Here is a 27917-nt window from a genome sequence, read left to right on the forward strand (position 1 = left end):
AGGGAGACAAAGCCTAAGAGACTCTTCATCTCACAAAACAAACTGAGGGTTGCCGGGGGGAGTGGGGTAGGGAGAGGGTGGTGGGGTTATGGACACTGGGGAGGGCATGTGCGATGGTGAGTGCTGTGAAATATGTAAACGTGGCAATTCACAGACTTGTACCCCTGGGGCTAATAATACATTATATGTTTACAAAAAATTTTTTAAATTATCAAAAAACATAAATAAAGGGGCGCCTGGGTGGCTCAGTGGGTTAAAGCCTCTGCTTTCGGCTCAGGTCATGATCCCAGGGTCCTGGGATCGAGCCCCACATCGGGCTCTCTGCTCAGCAGGGAGCCTGCTTCCTCTTCTCTCTCTCTCTGCCTCTCTGCCTACTTGTGATCTCTGTCTGTCAAATAAATAAATAAATCTTTAAAAAAAATAAAAAAACATAAATAAAAATTCAGAAAAACTGGAAAATACCTTTCAGGAGTGTTAGGTTGCCTGCTCACCAGCTTTCCAGTACTAATCCTTCCAAGCACTTGCCACCTACTTCAAGTCTGGTATGGCCATATGACTTGCTGTTATCAATGGAAATATCAACAAAAATTGTATTTGTCACATCAGCATGAAAGCCTTCAAGACAAGTTTGCCAATCTCCATTTTCTATTTCCTCCTTTCCTGGTGCCACGTCGAGGTTCTGTTAGTTTTGGTCTCTGACTGATGCTAACGTGGGCCAACACTTTCTTTTTATTTTATTTATTTATTTTTTTAAGATTTTATGTATTTATTTGACAGAGAGAAATCACAAGTAGATGGAGAGGCAGGCAGAGAGAAAGAGGGAAGCAGGTTCCCGGCTGAGCAGAGAGCCGGATGCGAGACTCGATCCCAGGACCCTGAGATCATGACCTGAGCCGAAGGCAGCAGCTTAACCCACTGAGCCACCCAGGTGCCCCGGGCCAACACTTTCTACTCACTCATTGTGGATATATAATAGGAGCAAGAAGTAAATCTGTTTTAAGCCACCGAGATCTCAAGGTTGGTTTATTAGTAATCATAGCCTTACCTTCCACTAATAAATTTGACAGGTTTTTCCTGGGAAGTGATGAATAAAGGGCTATTTTAGGGTCATAATAAATACAAACAATTGTAAAGTTTACAAAATGGTTAAGTTCTAAAGATTTATATTGAAATCAGTTACCTGGATTTTGGAACATTTTTTTTTCCTATAAGCCCACCTTATAAAAGGCCTACAGAAGCTGATTTAACTCATAATTTAAATGAAAAAGAGTAGGAAATAATAGTGACTTTAAAATAATTAAAAGAATGTGAGATAAGTAAATAAATGTAAACCTGTGGATATTCAAAATACAGACACTGAAGCATTTTATAGAAGTTAAGGGTACTGTTCTCTAGTATATTTGAATTTCTTCTTCAATATGCACATTTTCTCCCTTTCCTTGATCCTAAAGTATCAAAAGATACCCTCTCGTTTGTTATGTATGATTGCCATTGCTTCCATGACATGCACATGGAATAAAAAGGTGGAACCAAGGAAAGTTACTAAGCAAAAGACATATGAACATTAGAAAAAAAGAAATTGTTTAAATTCAATGACTTGTGAGCAATGAAGAAGGGAAAAAAAAGACGAGACATACTGAATCTTTCCCAAAACAGAATGATATCAGAGCCTACTTATTAATGTCCAGATAGATCAACATTGTCATGAGTTAATAAACGATATTGGTTCCTCATACGGCAAAAAGGCTGAGTTATAATCAACTTCTCTTTGCTTTTAATAATTACTCAAAATCAAACTGGGGGCATCACGTTGCCTGATTTCAAGCTATATTACAAAGCTGTGATCACCAAGATAGCATGGTACTGGCACAAAAACAGATACATAGACCAGTGGAACAGAGTAGAGAGCCCAGATATGGACCCTCAGCTCTATGGTCAAATAATCTTCAACAAAGCAGGAAAAAAATATCCAGTGGAAAAAAGACAGTCTCTTCAATAAATGGTGCTGGGAAAATTGGACAGCTATGTGTAGAAGAATGAAACTCGACCATTCTCTTACAGCATACACAAAGATAAACTCAAAATGGATTAAAAACCTCAACGTGAGACAGGAATCCACCAAAATCCTAGAGAAGAACATAGGCAGTAACCTGTTTGACATCAGCCACAGCTACTTCTTTCAAGACATGGCTCCAAAGGCAAAGGAAACAAAAGCAAAAATAAACTTTTGGGATTTTATCAAGATCAAAAGCTTCTACACAGCAAAGGAAACAGTCAACAAAAGAAAGGGACAACCCACGGAATGGGAGAAGATATTCGCAAATGACACTACAGACAAAGGGCTATTCAAGATCTATAAAGAACTTTTCAAACTCAAAACCCAAAAAACAATCAAGTCAAAAAATGGGCAGAAGACTTAACAGACACTTTCCCAGTGAAGACATACGAATGGCTGACAGACACATGAAAAAATATTCATCATCAGTAGGCATCAGGGAAATTCAAATCAAAACATTGAGATACCACCTTACACCAGTTAGAATGGCAAAGATTAACAGGGCAGGAAACAACTGTTGGAGAGTATCTGGAGAAAGGGGAACCCTCTTACACCACTGGTGGGAATGCAAGTTGGTGTATTAAATATTATATTTTATGTCATAAAACTTACTATCTGTTAACAAAATATGGACTGGGTATCTTATAAGTAATTTCCCCCAAATCTCTTTTAAATAATTTGTTTTATAAAAGTAGGTCATTCGATACTGAATAAACCAGATGGTTTATGAAGTTCTATGAGATAAGAAGTATGACTTATTCATCTGCATACACTGAGAATCTGACCTTGATACACAATTGATCACAATTCTGCCAGATTTATTAAAAAGGATTCACATGAACTCAATTCAAAGCCCCATCAGTTCTGCCTTTAAAGTTTTCTGTTTCCTTGTTAAATGCATTGCTTTGGTTCCATTTATGGAACCAATTTTTGAAAGTGCTCAACAGTTTCTTCTACAACGTACAAATGTTCTTGGATTGACTGATGAAAGTTTTTCCTATTCTGAGAAAAGGAGTAAGAAATAAGTTTCCTTAAGTATTCCTCTATTTTAAGGGGAGTTGGAGAATTAGATATTTAAATTATAGCTCTGCCTACTCTACTTAATCATGGTCTCCTTAATATAACTATCCAGTGTCATTTATTATAGTAGTTAATAAATCCAATTTTGGCAGCAGATACAACTGAGTCTGAATGTGAGCCTTGCCTGAGTAAAGATATCAGATAGTGATTCCATGAGGTAACATAAATAAAAGTACACAACAAAACGACTGGCATAGTAAACATTCAATAAACATTACTGCTAATATTATAAAGAGCATACTGATGATATCAATGACAGATCATGTTCATAGGTATTAGATAGCTAAGAATAAACAATTTTTTAAAAAGATTTTATTTATTTATTTGAGAGAGAGAGGGCACAAGTGGAGAGGGGTAGAAACAGGGAGAGGGACAAGCAGACTTCCTGCTGAATAGAAAGACCAATTCAGGGTGCAATCCCAGGACCCAGAAATAGTGACCTGAGCCAAAGGCAGGCACTTAAATGACTGAGCCACCCAAGTGTAGCAAGATTAAACTTAATGTTAAGTCATTTCCTACTATTCCACTATTATATTGGTAACTGCTAAAAAAATTTGAAAACATGGCAAAAGCTACCAAAAAAAAAAAAAATGAATGAAACTGCAGTACTGAAACAAAGGAACAGAGTCTTAAAAAGATGTGTAAGAATTTGTTTTCTGATTTTAAAAAATGGCATTCCATGTAGAGCAAAAAAGCAGGTGGATAGGCATAAAAGAACTTGTTTAGGGAACTGTTTACAGTGTAATATATGTTCAGTATAAACACAGTATAAAGTATATGCTGGGGGGTAGCAGGTGCCTTTTTATAAAGACAATGAACAGATCATAAAGGACTTTATACTCTTGCGAGAAGCATTAAGGATGAGCACAAAAGTTAATTCTTGAATCCATCCATACCATATAAATATCTCACAAACAGCTAAAAGAAAATACTGTATTATTAACTGAATCTGCCAGTACAATATTTTTAACTCAGGCTACCAAAAATTGCCCTTTTGTACTTAATAACAAAAAGGCTGTGGCAATATGTGTGTTGAAAAGTATGGTAGAATATAAGAACTTAAATGATACCCACTTTTTAAAAAAATTGTTGAAGAGAAAATAATTTTTCCTTCTTGCTTCCTTGGTACTTTTATATTTTCAGTTTAGTTTCACTTTCACATGCATAAATGAAGTCAGAGTGAAAAAAGTTTCTATTACATTTCATTCCATGGCACCAGAAATCGTAGCACACGTCACTTTTCATTCATTCAGCTTATTTTTAGTACTAAGTTCGCAATCAAAGAACACAAACTGAATGATCTCTGCTCAGTAGACTTCAACACAGAGCTCAGTTTTCCAACGGTATTGGAGATTTGAAGCAACACTATCATTAATCTTTAAAAGGCATACCTAGGAGTGCAGTGAGTTTGGGAAGCAGCCCAACTTGTACCATCTTATTCCTCAGTCCTGTGTCAAAGGATAAGTTCAGTAAAAGCCGGAGGGTGATATTCAGCAGATCTTCGTGTTCACAAGGTATCATTTTTACCAGTTTTTCAACAATATCCATTTCCACCTATGTAATATAATACAAATGCGGTGAGGTTCTGCTGTACAATAAGACAAAAAGATTGCAGATAATAATTTTTTTATTATTTTTCTACCATCATCTGTATTTTATAATTCTGTGTTCATCTATTTACTCTCATTTCAATCTACAAACTTTTCTAAAATCAAACTTTTGAGAAGAAAAATACATTTTTCCACATCATCCCTTCCTTCCTCAACTTAACAGTGTCAACTGGAAGAAATATTACATTGGGTTCTTGAAAACACATTACTGAATGCCACCTATTAAGGGCCAGGCCCTGTGCTAACTCAAACGAGGTTCCACAATCTACAAAGAGCAGAGAAAGAGAGCAATAATAAATGTAATAAAAATGGAACCCATGAAGTCCTCTGGAAGCAACATGGAAGAACCTACTAAACTACTTAGAGGAGTACAGAAAAGATTTCAAATTAGGAAGTTTTTTAAAATGTGTAATAACTTGATCCCTGGTTAAGAAAGGCAAGGACAATCAAAGAAAAAGCCAGTGCATAGGCACTTAGGCCTAAAAGTACTGGGGCACGGCAAGTCTTTGGTATGGACGTAGTATAAAGTATAAGTTGGGGAGTGACAGGAGTGTATTAAACTGATATTGGACAAATCACAATAAGCTTTTAATGCTCTTCAAAGAACGCCTGAGTGATTTTAAGTCCAGAGGGTGATGTGGTCAAACTGGTGGCATAAAGATAAATGTATCAATACATACGGACATACATAAATACATGCATGAGAAGAACAGACACAAATTAATAAGGGGGCACTATATACAGACAGACTGAAACAGGCAGAGATCTAAAGTAGGTACTTAAGAATATCTTGCATTAGACAGGTCTATGTAATTAAGAAAGGACAGAAAGGCTGAAGAGGAAATAATCCAAGGAAATATGGCCAGAGCATCTGAGTGAGAAGTGAAGAGAAAGCGCTGAAGATGACTTTCAGGTTTCTGGCTTGGTCAATGTGTTGGGGGTCCCCAAGACTACCCCAGGTTTGGTAATTTGCTAGGACTCAGCATATAGTCATCTTCATAACTGCGATTATACTGAAAGGATGCAAAACAAAATCAGAAAAGGGAAAAGGCACATGGAGGCAAAGTCCAGAGGTGAAGCCTCCTAGAATCCTTTCCCCATGGTCACACAGAATGGCTTCAGCACTGAGCTGAGGCTGAGACTCAGTGCCCACAGTCTCTACTGGGGGCTGGTCACATAGGAATCCTCTGCCAGCACAAACTAAAATTCCACACCCAGCAAGCCAGTAGGTGTTCAGCAGTAACTACATTGCTTGTGCAAACTGTTCAGGCATAGTAAACTACCCTTATCCACTAGGGAATAGTGGGAACACTCCTAAAATCCAAGTTCCCAGATGCCAGTCAAGAGTCAGCTTCAGGAGAAGGTCTAAGGAGATCTGTCCCAAGTCCTTCTTTGCTTGTCAATATGGTGGATATTAGTTCATTAACTAAGGTCTATAAATTGAAAAGGTGTCAGACAAACAGGACAAAAAATTATTTCTGTCATATTTAATCTGACCTGATATTCAATGGATATTTGAAAATCTTACAGAACTCAGGAGAGAAGCTGGCCTATAAGTAGCAGTTTAAATTCTATGACAGGAGTCAACAAACTATGCCTAGTGGGTCTGATCTGGCCCACCATCTGTTTTCACACAACCTAAGAGCTAAAAATGGTTTTGACTTCTACACTTTTAAATGGATGAAAAATAAATCAAATGAATAATATGTCATGACACATGAAAAACTGAAATTCAAATTTCATTTTCCATAAATAAAGTTTCATTGGAGGACAGTCCTATTCATTTGTTTATACCCTATAGCTGCTAACATGCTAGTAGAAAACAGCCATTTACAGAAGAAGTTTGTTGACTCCCTACTCTAGATGATTATAAAATTATTTCAACAGAGCTTGCTTTAGAGTGAAAACACAGAGGACAAAACTTATTTGGTAATCTAAGCCTGTATTCATATTTCTTAAGGTAGCAGTCCGAATAAGTTGTTTATAAAAATATCTCACATCTTTGTTACAAAGGAATGGCTAGAAAGGAGAGAAATTCTTAACACCTATATATGTGTCTTTGATCATTACCAAAAGACTTATAAATAATCTTGCTCTACCTTTTCTTGCATTGGAGGTCTAAAGCATTTATTTATACCACCCTTGACATATATTTTTTTTTAAGATTTTTTTTTTTTTTTTTTTTTTTTTTTACTTATTTTAGAGAGAGAGAGAGAGTGCGCGCACAAGCAGGAGGGGCTGAAGGAAAGGGAGATAGACTCTATGCTGAGTGCAGAGCCTGACCCAGGGTTCGATCTCACGACCCTGAGATTATGACCTGAGCTGAAACCAAGAGTTGGGCATTTAACTGAATGTGACACCCAGGCATCCCCACCCTTGCCATATCTTAATTGCAATCTTTCATTGACCTCATAAAAATCACATTACTAGTTGAGTCCTCAATGTTCCTTTCTCCTCTCATTCTATGCTAAGGAGTGAACACTGATTTTTTTTTTTAAAGACTGAATTGACAAAGAACAATGATTCTTCCTTCAAACCTCTATCTCCACAGTCATACTATAATCACATCCAGAGTTCTTCATTAAAAAGTACAAATCCATCTCCAAAGACTCTCTAATTTTGGTTCTCCCTTTCTCCTAGTTTAAGCTCCTAAGTACACGGGGGCAATCATTCATTTGTTAACTTCCTAAAATTTCCACAGGGCCAAGGACAAAAATTTATCAAATTTATACAAAACTCTAATTCTATCACTAGCTTCACTGTTTACTATGAATAACATCTTTTCTAGCTCTGAGGAAAAAAACCTCCTGGATGAACAGAAGGTATTTAATGTTAATTGAAAAGGTAGAGGAAAGAGTGGTCTAGATGGAAAAAAGCCAGCATGTACAAAGATGACCTGGAAAATTAAGCATTCAAGGAACTCTTCAAAAATTATCCTTCTGACTACAAAGTGGAGAATGTATTGGAAGGAGGCCAGAACAGAAATAGTGAGATAAATTAACATGCTATGGAAGTAGTCAAGTAGAGGCATTAGTGATTAAGAAAAACAGGCAGAACTGTGTGTCTAACCCTATGCTGGACAGGGTGGGAGATATAAAGATGAATTAAAAATTACTTTTTCTTTTTTTCTGAAAAAGAAAAAGAAAAGTAGGCAGAACCTCAAAGCTACTCTTAAAATGTAAAAATCTGGACAGGATGTGGGTCCCAACCTAACTGCAAGAAAATTCCACATATAAAATTATAACTTAAAAAATAACTACCAGAGAGCTAAGGTTGCCAGGAAACCAACTCGCCTGATATATAAGGAAATAGGCACCCTCGAGGAGATAAGAGTCATGAGCCTGGTTTATTCAGAGCCGAGCCCTGGAGAAAAACAGAGTTGCCACAGAACTGGGAAAGTCAACTGCATGAAAAATTTTAAACAAACTGTTAACGGTCAGGTGTGAAGCAGCCTGACTACAGTACTGGGAAGTTGCCGATGCTGAGAGTTTGCAACCACTTGGCAAGGTCTTTTCACAAGAAATACTGGGGATAGGACAGGATATGGAAGAAAACTTCCCCCTCAGTAGAGTGGGCCTGGTAGAGGGGAACTGCTGCCACCAGGGAAAAGGCATAAAACCCTGTCCACATCTTTTTCTCCTATTTCCCCTAAAAAACAGAAGACTTAAAAGAAGCTTAAACACTGCCACATCCAAAACACCGGTGAAGCCTCCCTGCAGCTGGGGAAAAGAAACAGAAGAAACCTCCAGAGGAGTGGGGTTGACTGAGGACTTAGGCAGCCCCACTGCTGGGGCTAGCAACTGTAACTATGGACACAAGACTAGGGTAAGACTGACCTAAAGCTAAATTAGAACAACAACTGACCTTGGTACCAAATTAGCAAAAGCTGAGTAACAAGGAATAGCAGCACATTGTTGGGAAAGGGTTAACATGAAGTGAGAGGTCCTCTTTGAAGCACAGATATATCGGGAAAGTCTTAAGTGGAGGGTGGAACATGAACACTGCGAAACCCTCTGCACTGGAAAGACAAAGTCATGTACATGAGTGTGAGCTCATAACGCAGGGAGGGTAACCAAATACAGCTCAACTCCCAACAAGAACGACTTAACCTCAAAAAAAAAAAAAAAAAAAAATGACTTAACCTCCCACATAAAAGGCCTAGGAAAAAAGGTTTGCCCATTTCCAGACATAAATAGTGTTTATCTCAATCTCGACTCAGCTAATGTGGTATGTAGCTTTCAATCAGACATTATGATACATGAAGAGCAAGAAAACACCCCACTGCAGGCAGTTAACATAACAGACTTAGATATGACTTGTATAATAATCAGAGGATTTAAAACAACATCAAGGAATTATTTAGTAATAATTTAAATGATTAATATGCTTAAGGCTCTACTGGAAAAAATGGATAACATAAATGAACAGAGAATTTGCAGAGAGAAATATACTAAAATTAAACGGAAATGTTAAATATATTAGGAATAACATGGAGGACATTAGAAGGAAGGGAAAAGTGAAGGGGGGAATTGGAGTGGGAGATGAACCATGAGAGACTGTGGAATCCGAAAAAACTGAGGATTTTAGAGGGGAGGGGGGTGGGGCGATGGGTGAGCCCAGTGATGGGTATTAAGGAGGGCACATATTGCATGGAGCACTGGGTATTACACGTAAACAATGCATCTTGGAACACTACATCAAAAACTAATGGTGTACTGTATTGTGACTAACAAAACAATAAAAAAAAGGAAATGTTAAATACACACACACACAAACACACACAATACAGAGATAAAGAAAACCTTCGTGGGCTCATTAGCAGATCCGATATAGATAATGACAGAGTAAGTAAGCCTAGAAGTCGGTCAACTGAAATTTTCCAAATTGAACCAAAAAGAGAAAAAAGAAAAAGAGAGAGAGAGAGAAGATGAAAGGAATAAAACAGTAATATAGTATCTCAGAGCCATGAGACAATATCAAATGGATTAACATGCATAAGCAAAATCCAGTAGAAGAGGGGCAGAATGGCACAGAAGCAATACTTGAAGAGATAATGGCTAAGGATTTTCCAAAAATAATGAAAGAATCAAACCATGGATATAAGTTCAAAGAACCCCAAGTAGAATACAACACACACAAATATACACTTATGCCTAGAGAGACATATGTTCAAATTGCTGAAAAGCAAAGATGAAATCTTGGAGGCAGGTAGAAAATAAAACACTCATTACATACAGAAGACAAATATAAGAATTACATTACACTTCTTGTCAAAAACTGTAAAAGTCAGAAAATAATGGAGTGATATTTATAAAGTATGTCAACTTAGAATTCTGAAAATATATTCCAAAAAATCAATAATGACCAACCAAAAAGAGAAAACGAGAGAGAGAGGAACAATTACCAATATCAGTAATGAAGTGAGGAATAATCACTTTAGTCCTTTGGATTCTGGTTTGCTTGTTTTTTTTTTTTTTTAAGATTTTATTTATTTATTTATTTATCTATCTATCTATTTATTTATTTATTTTTAAAGATTTTATTTATTTATTTGACAGAGAGAGATGACAAGCAGGCAGAGAGGCAGGCAGAGAGAGAGGAGGAAGCAGGCTCCCTGCTGAGCAGAGAGCTTGATTTGGGGCTCGATCCCAGGACCCTGGGATCATGACCTGAGCTGAAGACAGTGGCTTAACCCACTGAGCCACCCAGGCGTCCCAAGATTTTATTTATATGAGAGAGAGAGAAAGAGAGAGCGAGAGCAGGAGAAGTGGAGGGTCAGAGGGAGAAAAAGACTCCCTGCCTGATGCAGGAAAAATAAGCAATCTAAGGAATATGTATCTTTTCTCTTGTTCCCCTTAAAATCATATTCTAATAGGACTTACTCTTTTTGTTATATTGTATTTATTTAGTAAATATGCAAACATAATTTAAATCATCAATTGACTTTTTTAAAGTGAACTAAATTTTCTTTAGAATATAATAACTCTAGGGGCACCTGGGTGGCTCAGTGGGTTAAGCCTCTGCCTTTGGCTCAGGTCAAGACCTCATGGTCCTGGGATCGAGCCCCACATCAGGCTCTCTACTCAGTGCGGAGCCTGGTCCCTCTCTCTCTCTCTGCCTACTTGTGATCTCTCTCTCTATGTCAAATAAATAAATAAAATCTTTAAAAATATACACATATTAACTTTAAAACACAAGGTCAATGTCAGTTCAACATCAACAGTAAAATGAACACTTTGTTTGGACAAATAACACAGCCTCACAAATATAGCAACCATTCCTTCTCTCCACCCCTTTTAAATAAAACCAACACAGGCCTCATCTGTTATTAATTAAATCAAGTTATTATTTTTCTTTTAAAATAGCAACAGTATGCACTGGTTGTTATAGCAAACTTAATAAAGTAACTGGAAAGTTTTTAAAAAATTAATTTGTATTTCCATTGCAGTAGATGGAATGTGAAATATGTATCCTGTAGTCCAATCAGATGGTTAAACACTAGACATAGGCTTCTAATCATCTGTTTCTGAAAGCTCAGTCCCAAAAACTAAATTTAGTAATTGTCTCAACATGCAATGCCCTTTCAATTCTATGTCTATAAAATGGAATTTGTAGTTAATTAGTACTTTTATTCAGTATTTTCTATAAAGTTTATCAACAATCTATTAGCAAATTTATTTCAGCCCTTAAATAATTCTTTTTCAGTGTTTCTGGAAGCCAACATCTAAAAGTTGCTTACTACTAATCTTGCTAAAAATGTGTGTGTGTTTTGTGTGTGTGTGTTTAACATAAAGACATTTTTTCCCTCCTCTGGGAGCAGAGAAAGAATAGGAAGCCAAATACCTGCAGACATTTCTTTGAGCAAATTACTTAACCTCTGATTTTCTCCTACTTCATCTGCAAAATTAGCTAAATCTAGACATGTATGTAAGGTCTAGTCAAGCTCTGAAGATTTTTTTTTGTTAATATTTTATTTATTTATTTGACAGAGAGAGAGATCACAAGTAGACAGAGAGGCAGGCAGAGAGAGAGGGAGAAGCAGGCTCCCCACTGAGCAGAGAGTGCGATGCGGGGCTCGATCCCAGGACCCAGAGACCACCACCTGAGCCAAAGGCAGAAGCTTAACCCACTGAGTCACCCACGTGCCCCAAGCTCTGAAGATTCTGATTTTATACAACGCCTTTAAATAAAATGCATTTCCTCTCCAATAAAAGATGAAATGCATACCATCTATAGTAAAAATCTGGCTAATTACATCATTTTTATGACCTTGGATGAATGACCTTTCTTGAACCTCTGTTTTTCCTTCTCAATAAAAAGTTAGATTTGATGAGACAAGTTATATGGTATCTTTCAAACCTAAGGTCTTACCAGAAAATGATTTTTAATAATAATTTTGAGATCATTTCTGATAGAATGAACAAGTTTATTTCCTAAATACAAATTCAAGAAAACATAGTAGGCACATGCTGATGGCAAATCAATCTGAATTTTGCAAACCTACTAAAGTGAACTTAATCTAAACATGTAAATGGAAGAAAACACACTTCAACTTATAGCAATTGGAAGTAATTATTTAGCTTCACTCTACTCAAGAGTGTGTGTGTGTGTGTGTGTATCACCATCTCATCATATTCTTAAGATCAATGAAAACAAAAAATATGTTATTATTCTAAATAAATTCAATCTTAAAACAGTATCAGGAATACCTGAAATTATATACTAGTAATGAAAATTACAGATAGTAAATATCTGTGGTTAAAATAAAATATTTATTTTATTTTTCATTTATTTCAAGTATCAGAATTCAAGGCACTTATTAAATCTGACAAATGAGTCTCAGATTTTTCAAAAAGCATGCTGTGTCATACAATGAGCGTAAGGTACTTCCTAGTTCATTTAACTTCAAAAGAAGAAAACAGAGCAGGCAGAAATACTCTATGTTTAGACTCTCTGAAGGAGAATCCACTTATACCAGTAATACACAGTCATATAATGACCTGTATTAGAATATACTTCTAAAATGTAAAGGTCAATGATCTAAGAGTTCTATTTCTAGGAATCTAAAAAATTAATCAGAAATATAGACACCAAGGGGTGGCTGGGTGTCTCAGTAGGTTAAGTGTCTGCCTTAGGGTCCTGGGATAGACTGCCTGCTCAGCTGGGGTGGGGGGTGTCTGCTTCTCCCTCTCCCTTTGTCCCTCCCTCTGCTGATGTACACACACGCTCTCTCTCGCTCTCTCAAATAAATAAATAAATAAATAAATAAAATCTTAAGAAAAGAAATACAGACAATGATGCAAATACAAATGTGTTCACTCAGGTATTATTTATGATAGCTGTAATTACAAACAACTTAAATATCTGAAATCGAGTTATGACTAATATATGAACTATTTAGTGTAACAGTTACATTAGACTTTAATGTCATAAAAAAAGCAGGTAACTTTTATTCTATCTTTACATTATTTCTGAATTGTGTATATTTTTCAGAAGGAAAAATACTATATACTCAACTTGTATTTCTTAAAAACCATTGTATCAACACAATATAAGATAGCATATAGGAACCTACTATAATAATTCAAACAAGAAAATTAAGAGGGTATAAAGAAAGAGGGCATGAACTAATACAACTGCACTGAGAATAGAAAGAAGGTATAAATTCATGAGATACTTAAGAAGGAGAATCAATAGGTTGTGGCTACCAATGGAATGATAGGTCAAAAAGGAGAGACTGGTCTAGACTGTAATTCCACACACTAATAAAGGAAATGTAGAAGAAAAAATAATATAAGGGAAAATAATAAGCCAAATGATTCTGAAGCAGTATCTTAAATTTAAATTACTTTTTACATATTATTTTTAATATGGAAAGATTCATCCTATGCAATACATTAGGAAAAAAATTTTATGCAGGTAGTTTCAATGAAGTGGGATACGAACTAATTACGGAATATAGTTCCTAATGAAGCCATTTAAGTGAGTTACTGCTTCTGTAAAATTTTCATTCAGAATTATCTCAGTAGGGGGATAATGTGTTTATTTTTATCAAAACATTCTAACTTGAAAATGTAAGTTACCATATCATTTTTATTCTCCATGAAAATGCTGAGTTTCTTCAAGAATGACACGACTAGAATAAGCAGCTCAAAATTGTCCCGATCAAGAGCCTTCACCAGCATGTGAACTATGTTCTTGTTCCTCATCTTCAGTTCTGTACGTGTGTCTTCAGCAAGATTCAGAAGCAAATAAAGAGCAACTGGAAGAGTAAAATGGATGAGAGTTAAATGACTGGCATATCGAATCAACAATTTAATAAATCATTTCTACTAAGCACAGTAACAGATGCAGTTCTAAGAAGATAACATTATTTTGAAAAGTTTAATTTATTATTAATTGTCTCATTAGGAAACATTTGTTATTACTGAGAAATATATATGTTATATAAAATAAAACTATATATATATATATATATAATATAATTTTCTTATGATGCTGAGGACACAAACCAAATTAAGATAATGATTCTTACCCTCTTAGAGTTTAGAGCTTAATAGTAAGCAAATGGCATTAAAAGTATATGTTAATGAATAATAAAACAGGGAGACAGGGAAAAATAATTTTATACATGTAGAAAACAGGGTAAAACTTCAATAACTAGGAGCTGCTATGTTAAAAAGAACTATAATCTAAGACCAAACTAACAGCAATCAGAGGGGAGGTGGATGGGTGATAGGTTAAATGGGTGATGGGGATAAAGGAGTGCACTTGCAGAGATGAGCACTAGGTATTGTATGGAATTGTTAAATCACTATATTGCACTCCTAAAACTAACACTGTATGTTAACTAACAACAACAAAAGAACTATAATCCAAAATGTATAGTATAGCTAGAACTAGGTATGAGGACACTAAAATCTATTTTACATATTCCAACTGATTTTCTGATAGTTACAACAGAAAACGCCATATGGAATTCAGTAACACAACATTATACTAGACAAAGTGAAGGCACTGTCTACTAACTCTAAGAAAAATTTCTTTTAGATACCTATAATAAAAATGCTTCTGTTCTCATAAGAAACCCATATGATTCTTCCCTTTTGACAGTGAGAATTTGTAGCATATCATGTTTTCCATTTGCCTTGACTGACAGGACGTTTCAGAGTGAAGACCTGAAAGGTTTCTGTCAGAATCTGTAGGCTATTATGATCAACACAAACTATGGCTTTGGTTTACTCATTATTTTAGCATTTCACATATTCTTATAAGCCATCTCTATATCTTTATGAAAATAAGAAATATATGCAATAGTTGCAAATATTTAATTACTTAACAAATATTTGAGCTGTAAGCATAATTCATACTAATTAGGGCTACTGTACTAATTGATATATAAACATACTAATAAAGTCAGGCACTGTACTAATTGATATATAAACAGTATACCATTTTATCTTTAAGAAAATTTAAATGGGAAAATATTGACTATTAATTTTTTAGATGAGCAACCTCAGATTCAGAGAAGGTAAATAACTTGCCCTACCTAGATAGCAAAAAAGTGATGGAGTTAAATTAAAATTCAAGCCCATCAGAATCCAAAGCTCACATATTTACACTATTACACATGCTGACTTTCCATGCAATTTAAAACGTTTTAAAGCTGAGTGTTCCTAGAACACAGACTGTTCCAGGCCTTGGACATTTTTAGCCTTCTATGTTGGCTGCACATAAGCATTGCACAGCATCTCTGGAGCAGCACAGGAAACGCTGGCTGGGGTTCTGTGGCAGCTATGCTCAACCTTAAGATCAACTGACTGGGTTGTTCTCATTAGGAAGTTTCGGCAGGATCATTCTGGTTCCATTTTCCATGCTGCAGGATTGTTCTGACGCCATTTTCCATGCTGTTTTTCCATAGACAGGTGTCCCCTGTAAATAGTGTGGGATGTGCTATCTTTGATGTACTTCACAAGCATTATTTCTAGCCTTGTGTGTGTACCATGTACTTTTTCTTCTAATTCTCTTATTTTGTTCTGTTTCCAGCTTCAAATTCTTAACTGTATATTGAGCAGAGCATTAACTAGTTAGCAATCTGTGTACATGGTACACACACAAGTTCTATTATTTGCTTTTTCAATACAACTGCATTAAAAAAACTTAAATTGATTCACTGAGTGCAGAAACACTTTAAATCAGAAAACATACACCACAAATATTTAATTCCCAGTTTTTAAGCATATTGCTTGGTTTCAGAAAGAGAACAAGCCTTTTGTGATATTAATATTAGGGGAACAGATCTAAAATACATCAAATACATCTAAAATACATCAAAGATAGCACATCCCACACTAAAATTTATAATCAATATTTAGTATAATCCCATTTAGGTAGGACAAGTTATTTATGTTCTCCGAATCTGAGATTGCTTATCTAGTATGGCTGGTAGAAACAAGTATAGTAGGCTTCTGCTTGCAAATGAGAGAGATATAATGGGTTGAATAGTGTTCTCCCAAAATTCATGTCCCGAACCTCAGAATTTGACCCTATTTGGAAATGGGTCTTTGCCGAGGTAATTAGTTAAGATGTGTCATAATGGATTAGGGTAGACCTTGACTCCAACAACTTGTGTCCTTACAAGAATAGGAAAGGACATGGATATAATTAGTGGGTGGCCATGTAAAGATAGGGGGAGACACTGGAGCAATGGAGCTATAAATCAAGAAACATTGAGGATTACTAGAAGCCACCGAAAGGTAAGAAGAGAAAAGGAAGGATTCTGGAGCCGTCAGGTGGAGCATGGTCTTGCTAACACTGTGATTTTGGCTTTCTAATCTCTAGAAATTGTGACAGAATAAATTTCTGTTGTTGTATTAAATGAGCCACTTTGTCGCACTTTGTTTTGGCTGCCCAAGGATATTAATACCACAGAATAATGGTACCGGATTTAAACACTTACCTGAAACAAGAACAACAAGGACAAACCAGACTAAAATAAACAAAATAAAGATTTTCACAACAATGAACATCAGATAATGAAGGTCAGTGACCTAACAGATAAGAAATAAATGAATTGGCACTATGACTGTCCCAGAATACTGCCTTGAGAGTTTCCAGGTCATAACACAAAGGGAAAATCCTGGTAGAACCCAAAAGAATCCTAGAGTTGAAGAGAGGGAACCAAGATATTAAGAAACCAAACTGGATAGATTTCACAGAAAAGAATGGCATTGAGGAGAAAGATGTACAGAGAGAGAATTCTTAACTTCTGCAGAAACTTTGTAATTCATGGGCATTATGTAAAGTACTCAGAAGGGTTTTGCCCTGCAAGTAGGAAATAATAAGTTTTAGACTAAATGCTGCTTATCTCCACACCAAAAAAATCATAACAGAAACATTCAAAAGGATCAAACTGCTTCCAAGTAATTTAATTATGTCCCAGAAGAAAGTTCAAAAATATTTTTAGGAAAAAAAATATCCAACACCAAACAATATAAATTTCACACGGTCTGGTAGTCAATAAAAAATTATCAGCTCTTCAAAAAAGCAGGAAAACACAATGTATAAGGAGAAAAAATCAGCCCACTGAAACAGACATCAAGGTTAGAGTGTTCAGAGAGAAACATTAAAACAGACATAACTGTTTTCCAGATGTTCTGAAACTTAGGTAGAGCCATGGAAGATATAAAAAGATTCAAATTAACTTCTAGCAATGGAAACTATAATGAGTGAGATGGGATTATACTATATAGGATTTACAGCAGTTTAGAGATTGGAGAAGAAAAGATTAGTGAAATTGAAGACATGGACATAGAAAATTTCCAAAATTAAACAAATGGAAAAAAAAGACCAAAAATGTAGATTATCAGTGAACTGTAGAATAATTTAAAGTGGCCTAATATACCTATAATTAAAGTCCCTGAAGAAATAATAGCCAATAAAGCAAGGCATATCATAATCAAACTTGTCAAAACAAATGATAAAGAGATAATCTGAAAAGAGCCATAGAAAAAAGAAACTTTATACAGACACAAAAGAAAAAAAAAGGAAGGATGACAGAAGACTTGTCAGTAAAAACAATGCAAACAGGTCAAGAATGGAAAAATGTCTTTGGTATATAGAAAGAAAAGTAACCTTTAAATTCTAAACCAGTGAAAACATTTCAAAAAGAAAAAAAACGTCTTTTTCAAACACACAAAAGATAAAATAATTTATCATCATTAAATCTGTTCTATAAGAATTATAAAAGAAAATCTTTTAGGCACAAAGAAAAACATCAGACAGAAATATGAACCTACTCAAAATAATAGCAGTGGAAATGGTAACTTTATTTTTTAAATAATTTAATATCTTTAAAATAAAAATGTTTCTTTGTATACCACCTTACACCAGCTAGAATGGCCAAAATTAATGAGACAGAAAACAATAAGTATTGGAGAGGATGTGAAGAAAGTGGAACCCTCTTACACTGTTGGTGGGAATACAAGTTGGTACAGCCACTTTGGAAAACAGTGTGGCGACTCCTTAAGAAATTAAAAACAGAGCTACCCTATGGCCCTGCAATTGCACTATTGGGTATTTATCCCAAAGATACAGATGTAGTGAAAGAAGGGCCATCTATACCCCAATGTTCATAGCAGCAATGGCCATAATCGCCAACTGTGGAAAGAGCCAAGATGTCCTTCAACAGACAAATGGATAAAGAAGATATGATCCATACATACAATGGAGTATCATGCCTCCATCAGAAAGGATGAATACCCAACTTTTGTATCAACATGGACGGGATTGGAAGAGATTATGCTGAGTGAAATAAGTCAAGCAGAGACAGTCAATTATCATATGGTTTCATTTACTTGTGGAGCATAAGGAATAACATGGAGGACATCAGGAGAAGGAAAGGAAAAGTGAATTGGGGGAAATCAGAGAGGGAGACAAAGCACGAGAGACTCTGGACTCTTGAGAAACACACTGATGATTTTGGAGGGGAGGAGGGTAGAGGGTTAGGTGAGACTGGTGGTTGGTATTAAGGAGGGCATGTATTGCATGAAGAACTAGGTGTGGTGCATAAACAATGAATCCTGGAACACTGAAAAAATAAATAAAATTTTTTAAAAATGTAAATTATATTGTAGGATTTATGTAAGTATATATATGTGTGTATATACATACATACATATGTATAACTAATATTAATTATAAAAACAGAAAGTTGAGAAGGGAAGAAATGGGAGTAATGGTTCTTATACCACAGATGATGTGGTACAATGTTACCTGAAGGCAGACCTAACACATGATAAGTTAAATATGTATACTTGGAGGCAGACAACTTATGATTAATTTAAGATGTATAATATAAATTTTAAAGCAACTGATGGAACAAAAGAGTCATCACTAAACCAACAATGGAGATAAAACAGACCAAAAACAAACAAATAAGAAAACCCTCATACATAAGAATGCAGACAAGGAGGAAAAAGAGGGGGGAAAAAGTAAATAAAAGCAAGATTCAACTATGGGTTGTGTATAAAAAAAACAATATAAAGAAATAGATTAAAAGTACAAGGATGGACAAATATAAAACATACTAATACTAGTCACAACAAAGCTGGAGTGTCTATATTAATATAAGGAAAAGTAATTTCAGACAAAAGAATATTACCAGAGATAATGAAGATCATTTCATAATGACAAGGACAAACTAATCAAGAGGACATGACAATCCTATAAATCCTATATATTTCTATCCTTAAGAGTAAAACTTGAGGGCGCCTGGGTGGCTCAGTGGGTTAAATCCTCTGCCTTCAGCTCAGGTCATGATCCCAGGGTCCTGGGATCGAGGCCCACATCGGGCTCTCTGTTCAGCAGGGAGCCTGCTTCCCTTCCTCTCTCTCTGCCTGCCTCTCTGCCTACTTGTGATCTCTGCCTGTCAAATAAATAAATAAATAATCAAAAAAAAAAAAAGAGTAAAACTTGAAAATTCATGGAGCAAAACCAGACATGACTGCAGGAAAAATAGTCAAATTCATAAATTTAGTCAAATATTTTAATATTACTCTTTGACTAATAGAACAAGTATAGAAAACACAAGATGTAAAGACATGAACATGTAAGCAACTAACGTCTCAGTGATATTTATAGAACATTACACAGAACAGTACCAGAATGCACATTCAAATGTGCATACAACATTTGAAACCATATCTTACACCATCAAAGTATGACTAAATTAAAAATTCAGTTCATAAAAATTATTTTCTTGGAGATGGCAGTGGAGTCGAAGGACCTTAGGCTTCTCTCATCTAACTAGATAACCATCAAATAATCCTAAATACCACAGAAATCAACCTGAAGACGGAGAAAACAGACTCCACAATCAAAGGGAGAGGGGAGGCCACGATGAAGAAGGTAGAAAGTGCATAAACATGGCTTATGGGAGAAACAGACCATGGGTGCTTCAGAGGGGAGGGAGTCATGGTTGGGAAAAGGGTGAGAGAGAGAGAGAGAAAGAGAACAAACTGGGAAACATACAAAGAGAATGCTTCCCCAACACCATTGGCTTAGAAAACAAGAGGAACTGAATTTCCTGAGTTCTTGCACAGTGGGGCTTAAAGCCTGGAGTTTTAAAGGTCAGTGGGCTTAGCTGAGTCCTGAGGCCACTACACTAATCCTGGAGAGAAGCAAACAATCCAGGGGCAGGCAGTATGGAAACAGCAATCTGAAGAACCCTTGGGACATGCAATGGGGAGATTATGTGCTCTTCTCAGAGCATGTCACTGAGAGGCAGCATTCACAGAGACACCTCTCTGGGAACGAAGGGACTAGATGGTGCCATTTCCCACCTCTGCCCCTCAGCATAATCATAGAGCAGCACAGTCCCCACACTGGCTAACTTGCATATACCAGGCCCTACCCGACTATGCTCTGGTGGGACTGCCCATATAAGTCAAGCTTGCCTTAGTCCCAGTGGGGTGGACCCCTCCCACAGAAGTTCAACACAACTCCTGCTCACACCATGTGTCCCAACCAGGGAGTTCTGCAGGGCCTCAGTTCTGGTGGAAGTGGTGATAGATCTCATTTCATAAGCAGACCACATGACACTTAGTTAAAACTTGCCACATTTAGGTGAGGAACCAAACACTGCCACAGCAGGCAAGGAGAGCCTCTGCAGAGGACTGGCCTGAAGGACAGAGCAAAACTCAATAGCAAGGCTCATGAAGCACAAACCAGAGACACTCCTTGAAGGGCCAGGCCCTGGGCACTATATGACCTCCTCATCATAAGGCCATTACTTTCAGGAACAGGAGACATAACTGGGTTTTGTAATATACAGAAGAAGGCAGAGACATAGACAAAAATGCCAAGATGGAGGAATTTATCCCAAATGAAAAAGCAAGATAAGACCAAGGCCAGCAATCTAAGTGAAACATATATAAGTAACATGCCATATGAAGAATATAAAGCAAATCATAAGGATACTCACTGGGCTTGAGGAAAGAATAAAAGACATCAGTGAGACCCTTATCACAGAAATAAAAGAGTTAAAAAAGAATCAGAGATGAAGAATGCAATAAGACTGGAAACAGGCTTGAGGCAACAAAGTGGGCTGAAAGAAGTAGAGGAATGAATTAGTGACATCAAAGAGTAACAGAAAATAATGAAGCTGAAGAAAAGAGAGAAAGAAGAATTATGGAACATGATAATAAACATAGGGAACTTGTAAGTGACTCCATCAAACGTAGTAACATTTTTATTGTAGGAGTCCCAGAAGAGAGAGAAAAGGGAACAGAAAATTTATTCCAAGAAATAATAGCTGAAAATTTCACCAGTCTGTGGAAGGAGTCATCCAGACTCACGAGGCACAGAGAACTCCCATCAAAATCAACAAAAGCAGGCCAACACCAAGACATATTATAATTAAATTTGTAAAATAGAGTGATAAGGAAAAAAATCTTAAAAACAGCAAGACAAAAGAAAATCCATAAGGGTAGCTGGAGATTTCTCAACAGAAACTTAGCCAGAAGACAGTGGTCTGATATATTCACAGTGCTGAATGGGAAAAATCTGCAGGTAAGGATACTCTATCCAGAAAGGCTAGCATTCAGAATTGCAGGAGAGATAAAGGGTTTCTCAGACAAATAAAATCTAAAGGAGTTCATGGCTACTAAACCAACCCTGCAAGAAATACTAAAAGGGCCACTTTGAGTGTAAAGGACAAACCAAAAGTGACAAAGACAGGAAAGGATCAGAGGAAATTTCCAAAAACAATGAAAAAACAAATAATAAAATGACAATAAATACATGTATTGTAATTACTTTGAATGTAGATAGAATAAAGGCTCCAATCAAAATGCAATGGGTGTCAGAATTGAGATGTCTCTATGTTTCCTATAAGAAACTCATTTTAGGGGCACCTGGGTGGCTCAGTGGGTTAAAGCCTCTGCCTTCAACTCAGGTCATGATCCATCCCAGGGTTCTGGAATCGAGCCCTGCATTGGGCTTTCTGCCTGGTGGGAAGCCTGCCTCCCTTCCTTTATCTCTGCCTGCCTCTCTGCCTACTTGTGATCTCTCTCTGTCAAATAAATAAATAAAATCTTAAAAAAAAAAAACAAACTCATTTTAGACCTGCAGACCGAAAGGGAGGGAATGGAGAAAAACTTATCATGCAAATGGATATCAAAAGAAAGCTAGAGTAGCAATATTTGTATTAGACAAATTAGACTTTAAAACAAAGTTTTAATAAGGGGGACAATCCAACAAGCTCTAACAACAGTAAATATTTATGCACCCAACATGGGAGCACCAAAATACATAAAAACAATAACCAATATAAAGGAACTTCATATTTATATATAAAGGAATGGTAATAATAGATTTTAATATCTACTTACATCAATGGACATATCACCTAAACAGAAAGTCAATAAGGAAACAATGGCTTTGAATGACACACTAGACTAGATGGATTTAACAGATATATTCAGAACACTCTACACTAAAACAGCAGAATACACATTCTTTTCAAGGGCATATGGGGCATTCTCCAGAATAGATCACATTTTAGATCAGAAATCAGATCTTAACAAATATAAAAAGACTGAGATCATAGCAGACACTTTTCTAACCACAACATTATGAAACTAGAAATCATCTACAAGAGAAAAATTGGAAAGACCACAAATACATGAAGGTTAAACAACATGCTAATAAACAATGAATGGGCCAACCAGGAAATCAAAGAAGAAATTAAAAAAAAAAAAAACCATGGAAACAAATGGAAATGAAAACACAATGATCTAAAACCACTGGGATGCAGCAAAAGTGGTTATAAGAGGGAAATACATAGCCATACATGTCTACCCTAAGAAGCAGGAAAATCTCAAATAAACCATTGAACCTTACACCTAAGGGAGATAGAAGAAGAAGAACAAATGAAGTCTAAAGCCAGCGGTGGAAGAAAATCATAAAGATCAGAGCAGAAATAAGTGATATAGAAACAAAAAAAGAAACAATACAACATATGAATGAAACCAGGAGTTGGTTCTTTGAAAATAATAAAATTGATAAACCTTTAGCTAGAGCTATCAAAAAGAAAAGAGAAAGTACTTGAATAAATAAAATCACAAATGAGAGAGGAGAAATAACAACTAATACCACAGAAATACAAACAATTATAAGAGAATATTATAAAAAAAACTATAAGCCCACAAACTGGACAACCTGGAAGAAACGGATACATTCCTAGAAACATACAAACTACCAAAACTGAAATACGAAAATATAGAAAACTTGAACAGACCCAAAACCACAAAAAACCTGAATCAGTAATCAAAAAACTCCTAACTCCAAGGCGAGATGGCAGAGTCTACCAAATATTTAAAGAAGAGTAAATACCTACTCTTCTCAAACTATTCCAAAAAATAGAAAAAGAAAACTTCCAAATTCATTTTATGAAGTCAGAATCACCGAATGCCAAAACCCTACCCTAAGGCCAAAACCAGATAAAGGCCTCACTAAAACAGAATTACAGGCCAGTGTCCTTTACTGATAAACATGTGCAAAGATTCTCAATAAAATGCTAGCAAACCAAATCCAACAATACAGCAAAAAATCACTCATGACAATCAGGTGGGACTTACTCTGATTTGCAAGCGTGGCTCAGTATTTGCAAATCAGTCAACATAATATACTACATGAATAAAAGAAAGGACAAGAACCATATGTTCCTTTCAAATAGATGCAGGAAAAGCATTTGACAAAGTACAACATCCACTCATGATAAAAACCCACCACAAAGCAGGCTTAGAGCAAACATACTTCAACTTAATAAAGGCCACCTATGAAAAACCCAAAGGTAAGATCATCCTCAATGGGAAAAAACTGAGAGCATCTCCTCTACGGTCAGAGACAAGACAGGGATGTCCACTCTTACCACTGTTATTTAACACAGTACTGGAAGTCCTGGCCACAGCAGTCAGACAATACAAAGAAATAAAATGCACCTAAACTGGCAAGGAAGAAGTACAACTTAAACTATTTGCAGGTGACACGATACTCTACATAGAAAACCCGAAAGACTGCACCCAAACTACTAAACCACAAATTCAGTAAAGTCACAGGATACAAAATCAATGTACAGAAATCTGATGTATTTCCATACGTCGATAATGAACCAGTAGAAAGAGAAATTAAGGAATCAATCCCATTTATAATTTCATCAAAGGGACACGTGGGTGGCTCGGTCTGTTAAGCATCTGCTAAGCATCTGTCCTGAGATGGAGTCCCACATTGGGCTCCCTGCTCTGCGGGGATCTGCTTCTCCCTCTGCCTGCTCTGCCTGTTCTGCCTGCAGCTCTCCATGCTTCTATTCTCTCTCTGACAAATATAAGATAAAATAAAATAAAGTAAATTTTCACCAAAAACCATAGATACCTAGGAATAAAGCTATCCAAAGAGGTGGAAGACCTATACTGTGAAAACTATAAAACACTGATGAAAGAAATGGAAAATGACACAAAGAAAGGAAAAAACATTTCATGTTCACAGATTGGGGAAAAAAAAAAACCACTTTTTTTAAAAAAATATTTTATTTATTTTTGAGAGAGAGAGAGGAGGAGGGCAGGAACAGGGAGAGGGTCAGAGAGAGAATCAGACTCCCCACTGAGCAGGAAGCCTGATATGGGACTCTGATCCCAGGACTCTGGGATCATGACCTGAGCCAAAGGCAGATGGTTAGCAGACTGAGCAACCCAGCTGCTCAGAACAAACATTGCTAAAATGTTTATAATGCCCAAAGTTATCTACACACTTAATGCAATCCCTATCAAAATACCAACAGCATTTTTCACACAGTTAGAACAATCCTACAATTTGTATAAAATGACAAAAGACTCCTAATAACCAAAGCAACCTTGAGAAAGAAAGCAAAGCTTTTGTTTGCCATCTCTATGTCTTCTTTTACAAAATGTCTCTTCATGTCTTCTGCCCACTTTATAATTGGACTGTTATTGTTTTCTGTGTATTGAGTTGTAGAAGTTCTTTGTATATTTTAGAAACTAACCCTTTGTCAGATAATGTCATTTGCAAGTATCTTTTCCAATTCCAGAGGCTGCCTTTTAATTTTATTGATTGTTACTTCGCTGTGCAGAAGCTTTTTATTTTGATAAGTCCCACTAGTTTATTTTTGTTTTTGTTTCCCTTGCCTCAGGAGACATATCTAGAAGGAAATTGTTATGGTCAATGTCTTGTTCTCCTCTAAGATTTTTATAGTTTCAGGTCTCACATTTAGATCTTTAATACATTTTTAATTTATTTTTGTGTAGGGTGTAAACAAAGTGGTTAAAAAAACAAAAAACAAAGAAAACATTATTTTGCATGTTACTGTCTAGTTTTCCCAGCACCATTTGTTAAAGATTCTCTTCTTCCCATTGGATATTCTTTCCTGTTTTGTCCAAGATTAATTGAACATATAGTTGTGGGTTCATTTCTGGGTTTTCTATTCTGTTCTGTTGATATATGAGTCTATTTTTGTGCTAATACCATACTGTGGTATTAGAACTCATACAGGAATTCAGTAAAGTGTCAGGATATAAAATCAATGCACAGAAATCAGCTGCATTTCTATACACCAACAGCAAGACAGAAGAAAGAGAAATTAAGGAGTCAATCTCATTTACAATTGTGCCCAAAACAATAAGATAACTAGGAATAAATGTAACCAAACAGGCAAAGAATCTGTACTCAGAAAACTATAAAGTACTCATGAAAGAAATCGAGGAAATCACAAAAAAATGGAAAAACGTTCCATGCTCACGGATTGGAAGAACAAATACTGTGGAAATGTCTATGCTACCTAAAGCAATCTACACATTTAATGCAATCCCTATCAAAATACCATTAACTTCTTTCAAAGAAATGGAACAAATAATCCTAAATTTTATATGGAACCAGAAAAGACCTCAAGTCAGAGGAATGTTGAAAAGAAAGCCAAAGTTAGTGGTATCACAATTCCAGACAGTTCAAGTTCTATTACAAAGCTGTCATCATCAAGACAGTATGGCACTGGCACAAAAACAGACACATAGATCAATGGAACAGAATAGAGAGCCCAGAAATAGACCCTCAACTCTATGGTCAACTAATCTTCAACAAAACAGGAAAATATGTCCAATGGGAAAAAGACAGTCTCTTCAACAAATGGTGTTGGGAAAATTGGACAGCCACATACGGAAGAATTAAACTGGACCATTTTCTTATACCACACACACAAAAATAGACTCAAAATGGGTGAAAGACCTCAATGTGAGAAAGGAATCCAACAAAATCCTTGAGGAGAACACAGGCAGCAATCTCTTCGATCTCAGCCCCAGCAACTGCTTCCTAGGAACATCGCCAAAGGCAAGGGAAGCAAGGGCAAAAATGAACTATTGGGACTTCATCAAGATCAAAAACTTTTGCACAGCAAAGGAAACCATCAACAAAACCAAAAGACAACTGACAGAATGGGAGAAGATGTTCACAAATGACATATCATACAAAGGGCTAGTATCCAAAATCTATAAAGAACTTATCAAACTCAACACCCAAAGAACAAATAATCCAATCAAGAAATGGGCAGAGGACATGAAAAGACATTTCTGCAAGGAAGATATCCAGATGGCCAACAGACACATGAAAAAGTGCTCAACATTACTCGGCATCAAGGAAATACAAATCAAAATCACAGTGAGATGCCACCTCACGCCAGTCAGAATGGCTAAAATTAACAAGTCAGGAAATGATAGATGCTGGTGAGGATGCGGAGAAAGGGGAACCCTCCTACACTGTTGTTGGGAATGTGAGCTGGTGCAGCCATGCTGGAAAACAGTATGGAGGTTCCTGAAAAAGTTGAAAATAGAGCTATCCTACAACCCAGCAATCGCATTACTGGGTATTTACCCTAAAGATACAAATTTTAGTGCTCCATACCTGAATGTCTATAGCAACAATGTCCACAATTTTCAAACTATGGATAGAACATATATGTCCATCAACAGATGAATGGATAAAGAAGATGTGGTATATATATACAATGGAATACTATGCAGCCTCCAAAAGAAATGAAATCTTGTCATTTGCAATGACGTGGATGGAACTAGAGGGTTTTATGCTGAGCAAAATAAGTCAATCAGAGAAAAACAATTATCCTATGATCTCACTGATATGAGGAATTTGAGAGGCAGGGTGGGGGTCTGGGGGTAGGGAAGGAAAAAATGAAACAAGATGGGATCAGGAGAGAGACAAACCATAAGAGACTCTTAATCTCAGGAAACAAACTGAGAGTTGTTGGGAGGTGGGAGGGGTAGGAATAGGGTGGCTAGGTGATGGACATTGGGAAGGGTATGTGCTATGGTGAGTGCTGTGAAATGTGTAAGCCTGATGATTCACAGACCTGTACCCCTGGGACAAATAATATATTACATGTTAAAAATAATAATAATAATAATAAAATAAATAAAAAATAAAAAATGACCTTGAAACTAACAAAAACCAAACACAACATACCAAAACTTAAAGAACGCAGCAAAAGCAGTAAGAAGAGGGATGTGTATAGTCATAAATACTAACATGAAGAAAAAAGAAAACTAAAAAAGAAAAATCTCAAACAACCAAACTTTATACCTGAAAGAACT

The 27917-nt window shown here is 36.1% G+C and overlaps 1 protein-coding gene across 5 annotated transcripts in view; it reads right to left on the reverse strand.

Annotated features, from left to right (window-relative positions):
* KIFAP3 (kinesin associated protein 3) overlaps nucleotides 1–27917 on the reverse strand; it is a 178659-nt gene that overhangs the window by 92162 nt on the left and 58580 nt on the right. For all 5 annotated transcript variants that reach the window (XM_004756680.3, XM_004756679.3, XM_045084583.1 and 2 more), the window contains 2 exons: nucleotides 13830–14008; nucleotides 4528–4690 (listed from right to left, as the gene is read on the reverse strand). In XM_004756680.3, the coding sequence (XP_004756737.1) occupies nucleotides 4528–4690; nucleotides 13830–14008 (342 nt within the window). The remainder of the gene's footprint in view (nucleotides 1–4527; nucleotides 4691–13829; nucleotides 14009–27917) is intronic.

Source organism: Mustela putorius, unplaced genomic scaffold (assembly GCF_011764305.1).
Source record: "Mustela putorius furo isolate JIRA1106 unplaced genomic scaffold, ASM1176430v1.1 tig00000785_pilon_pilon_pilon, whole genome shotgun sequence".
NCBI lineage: Eukaryota > Metazoa > Chordata > Mammalia > Carnivora > Mustelidae > Mustela > Mustela putorius.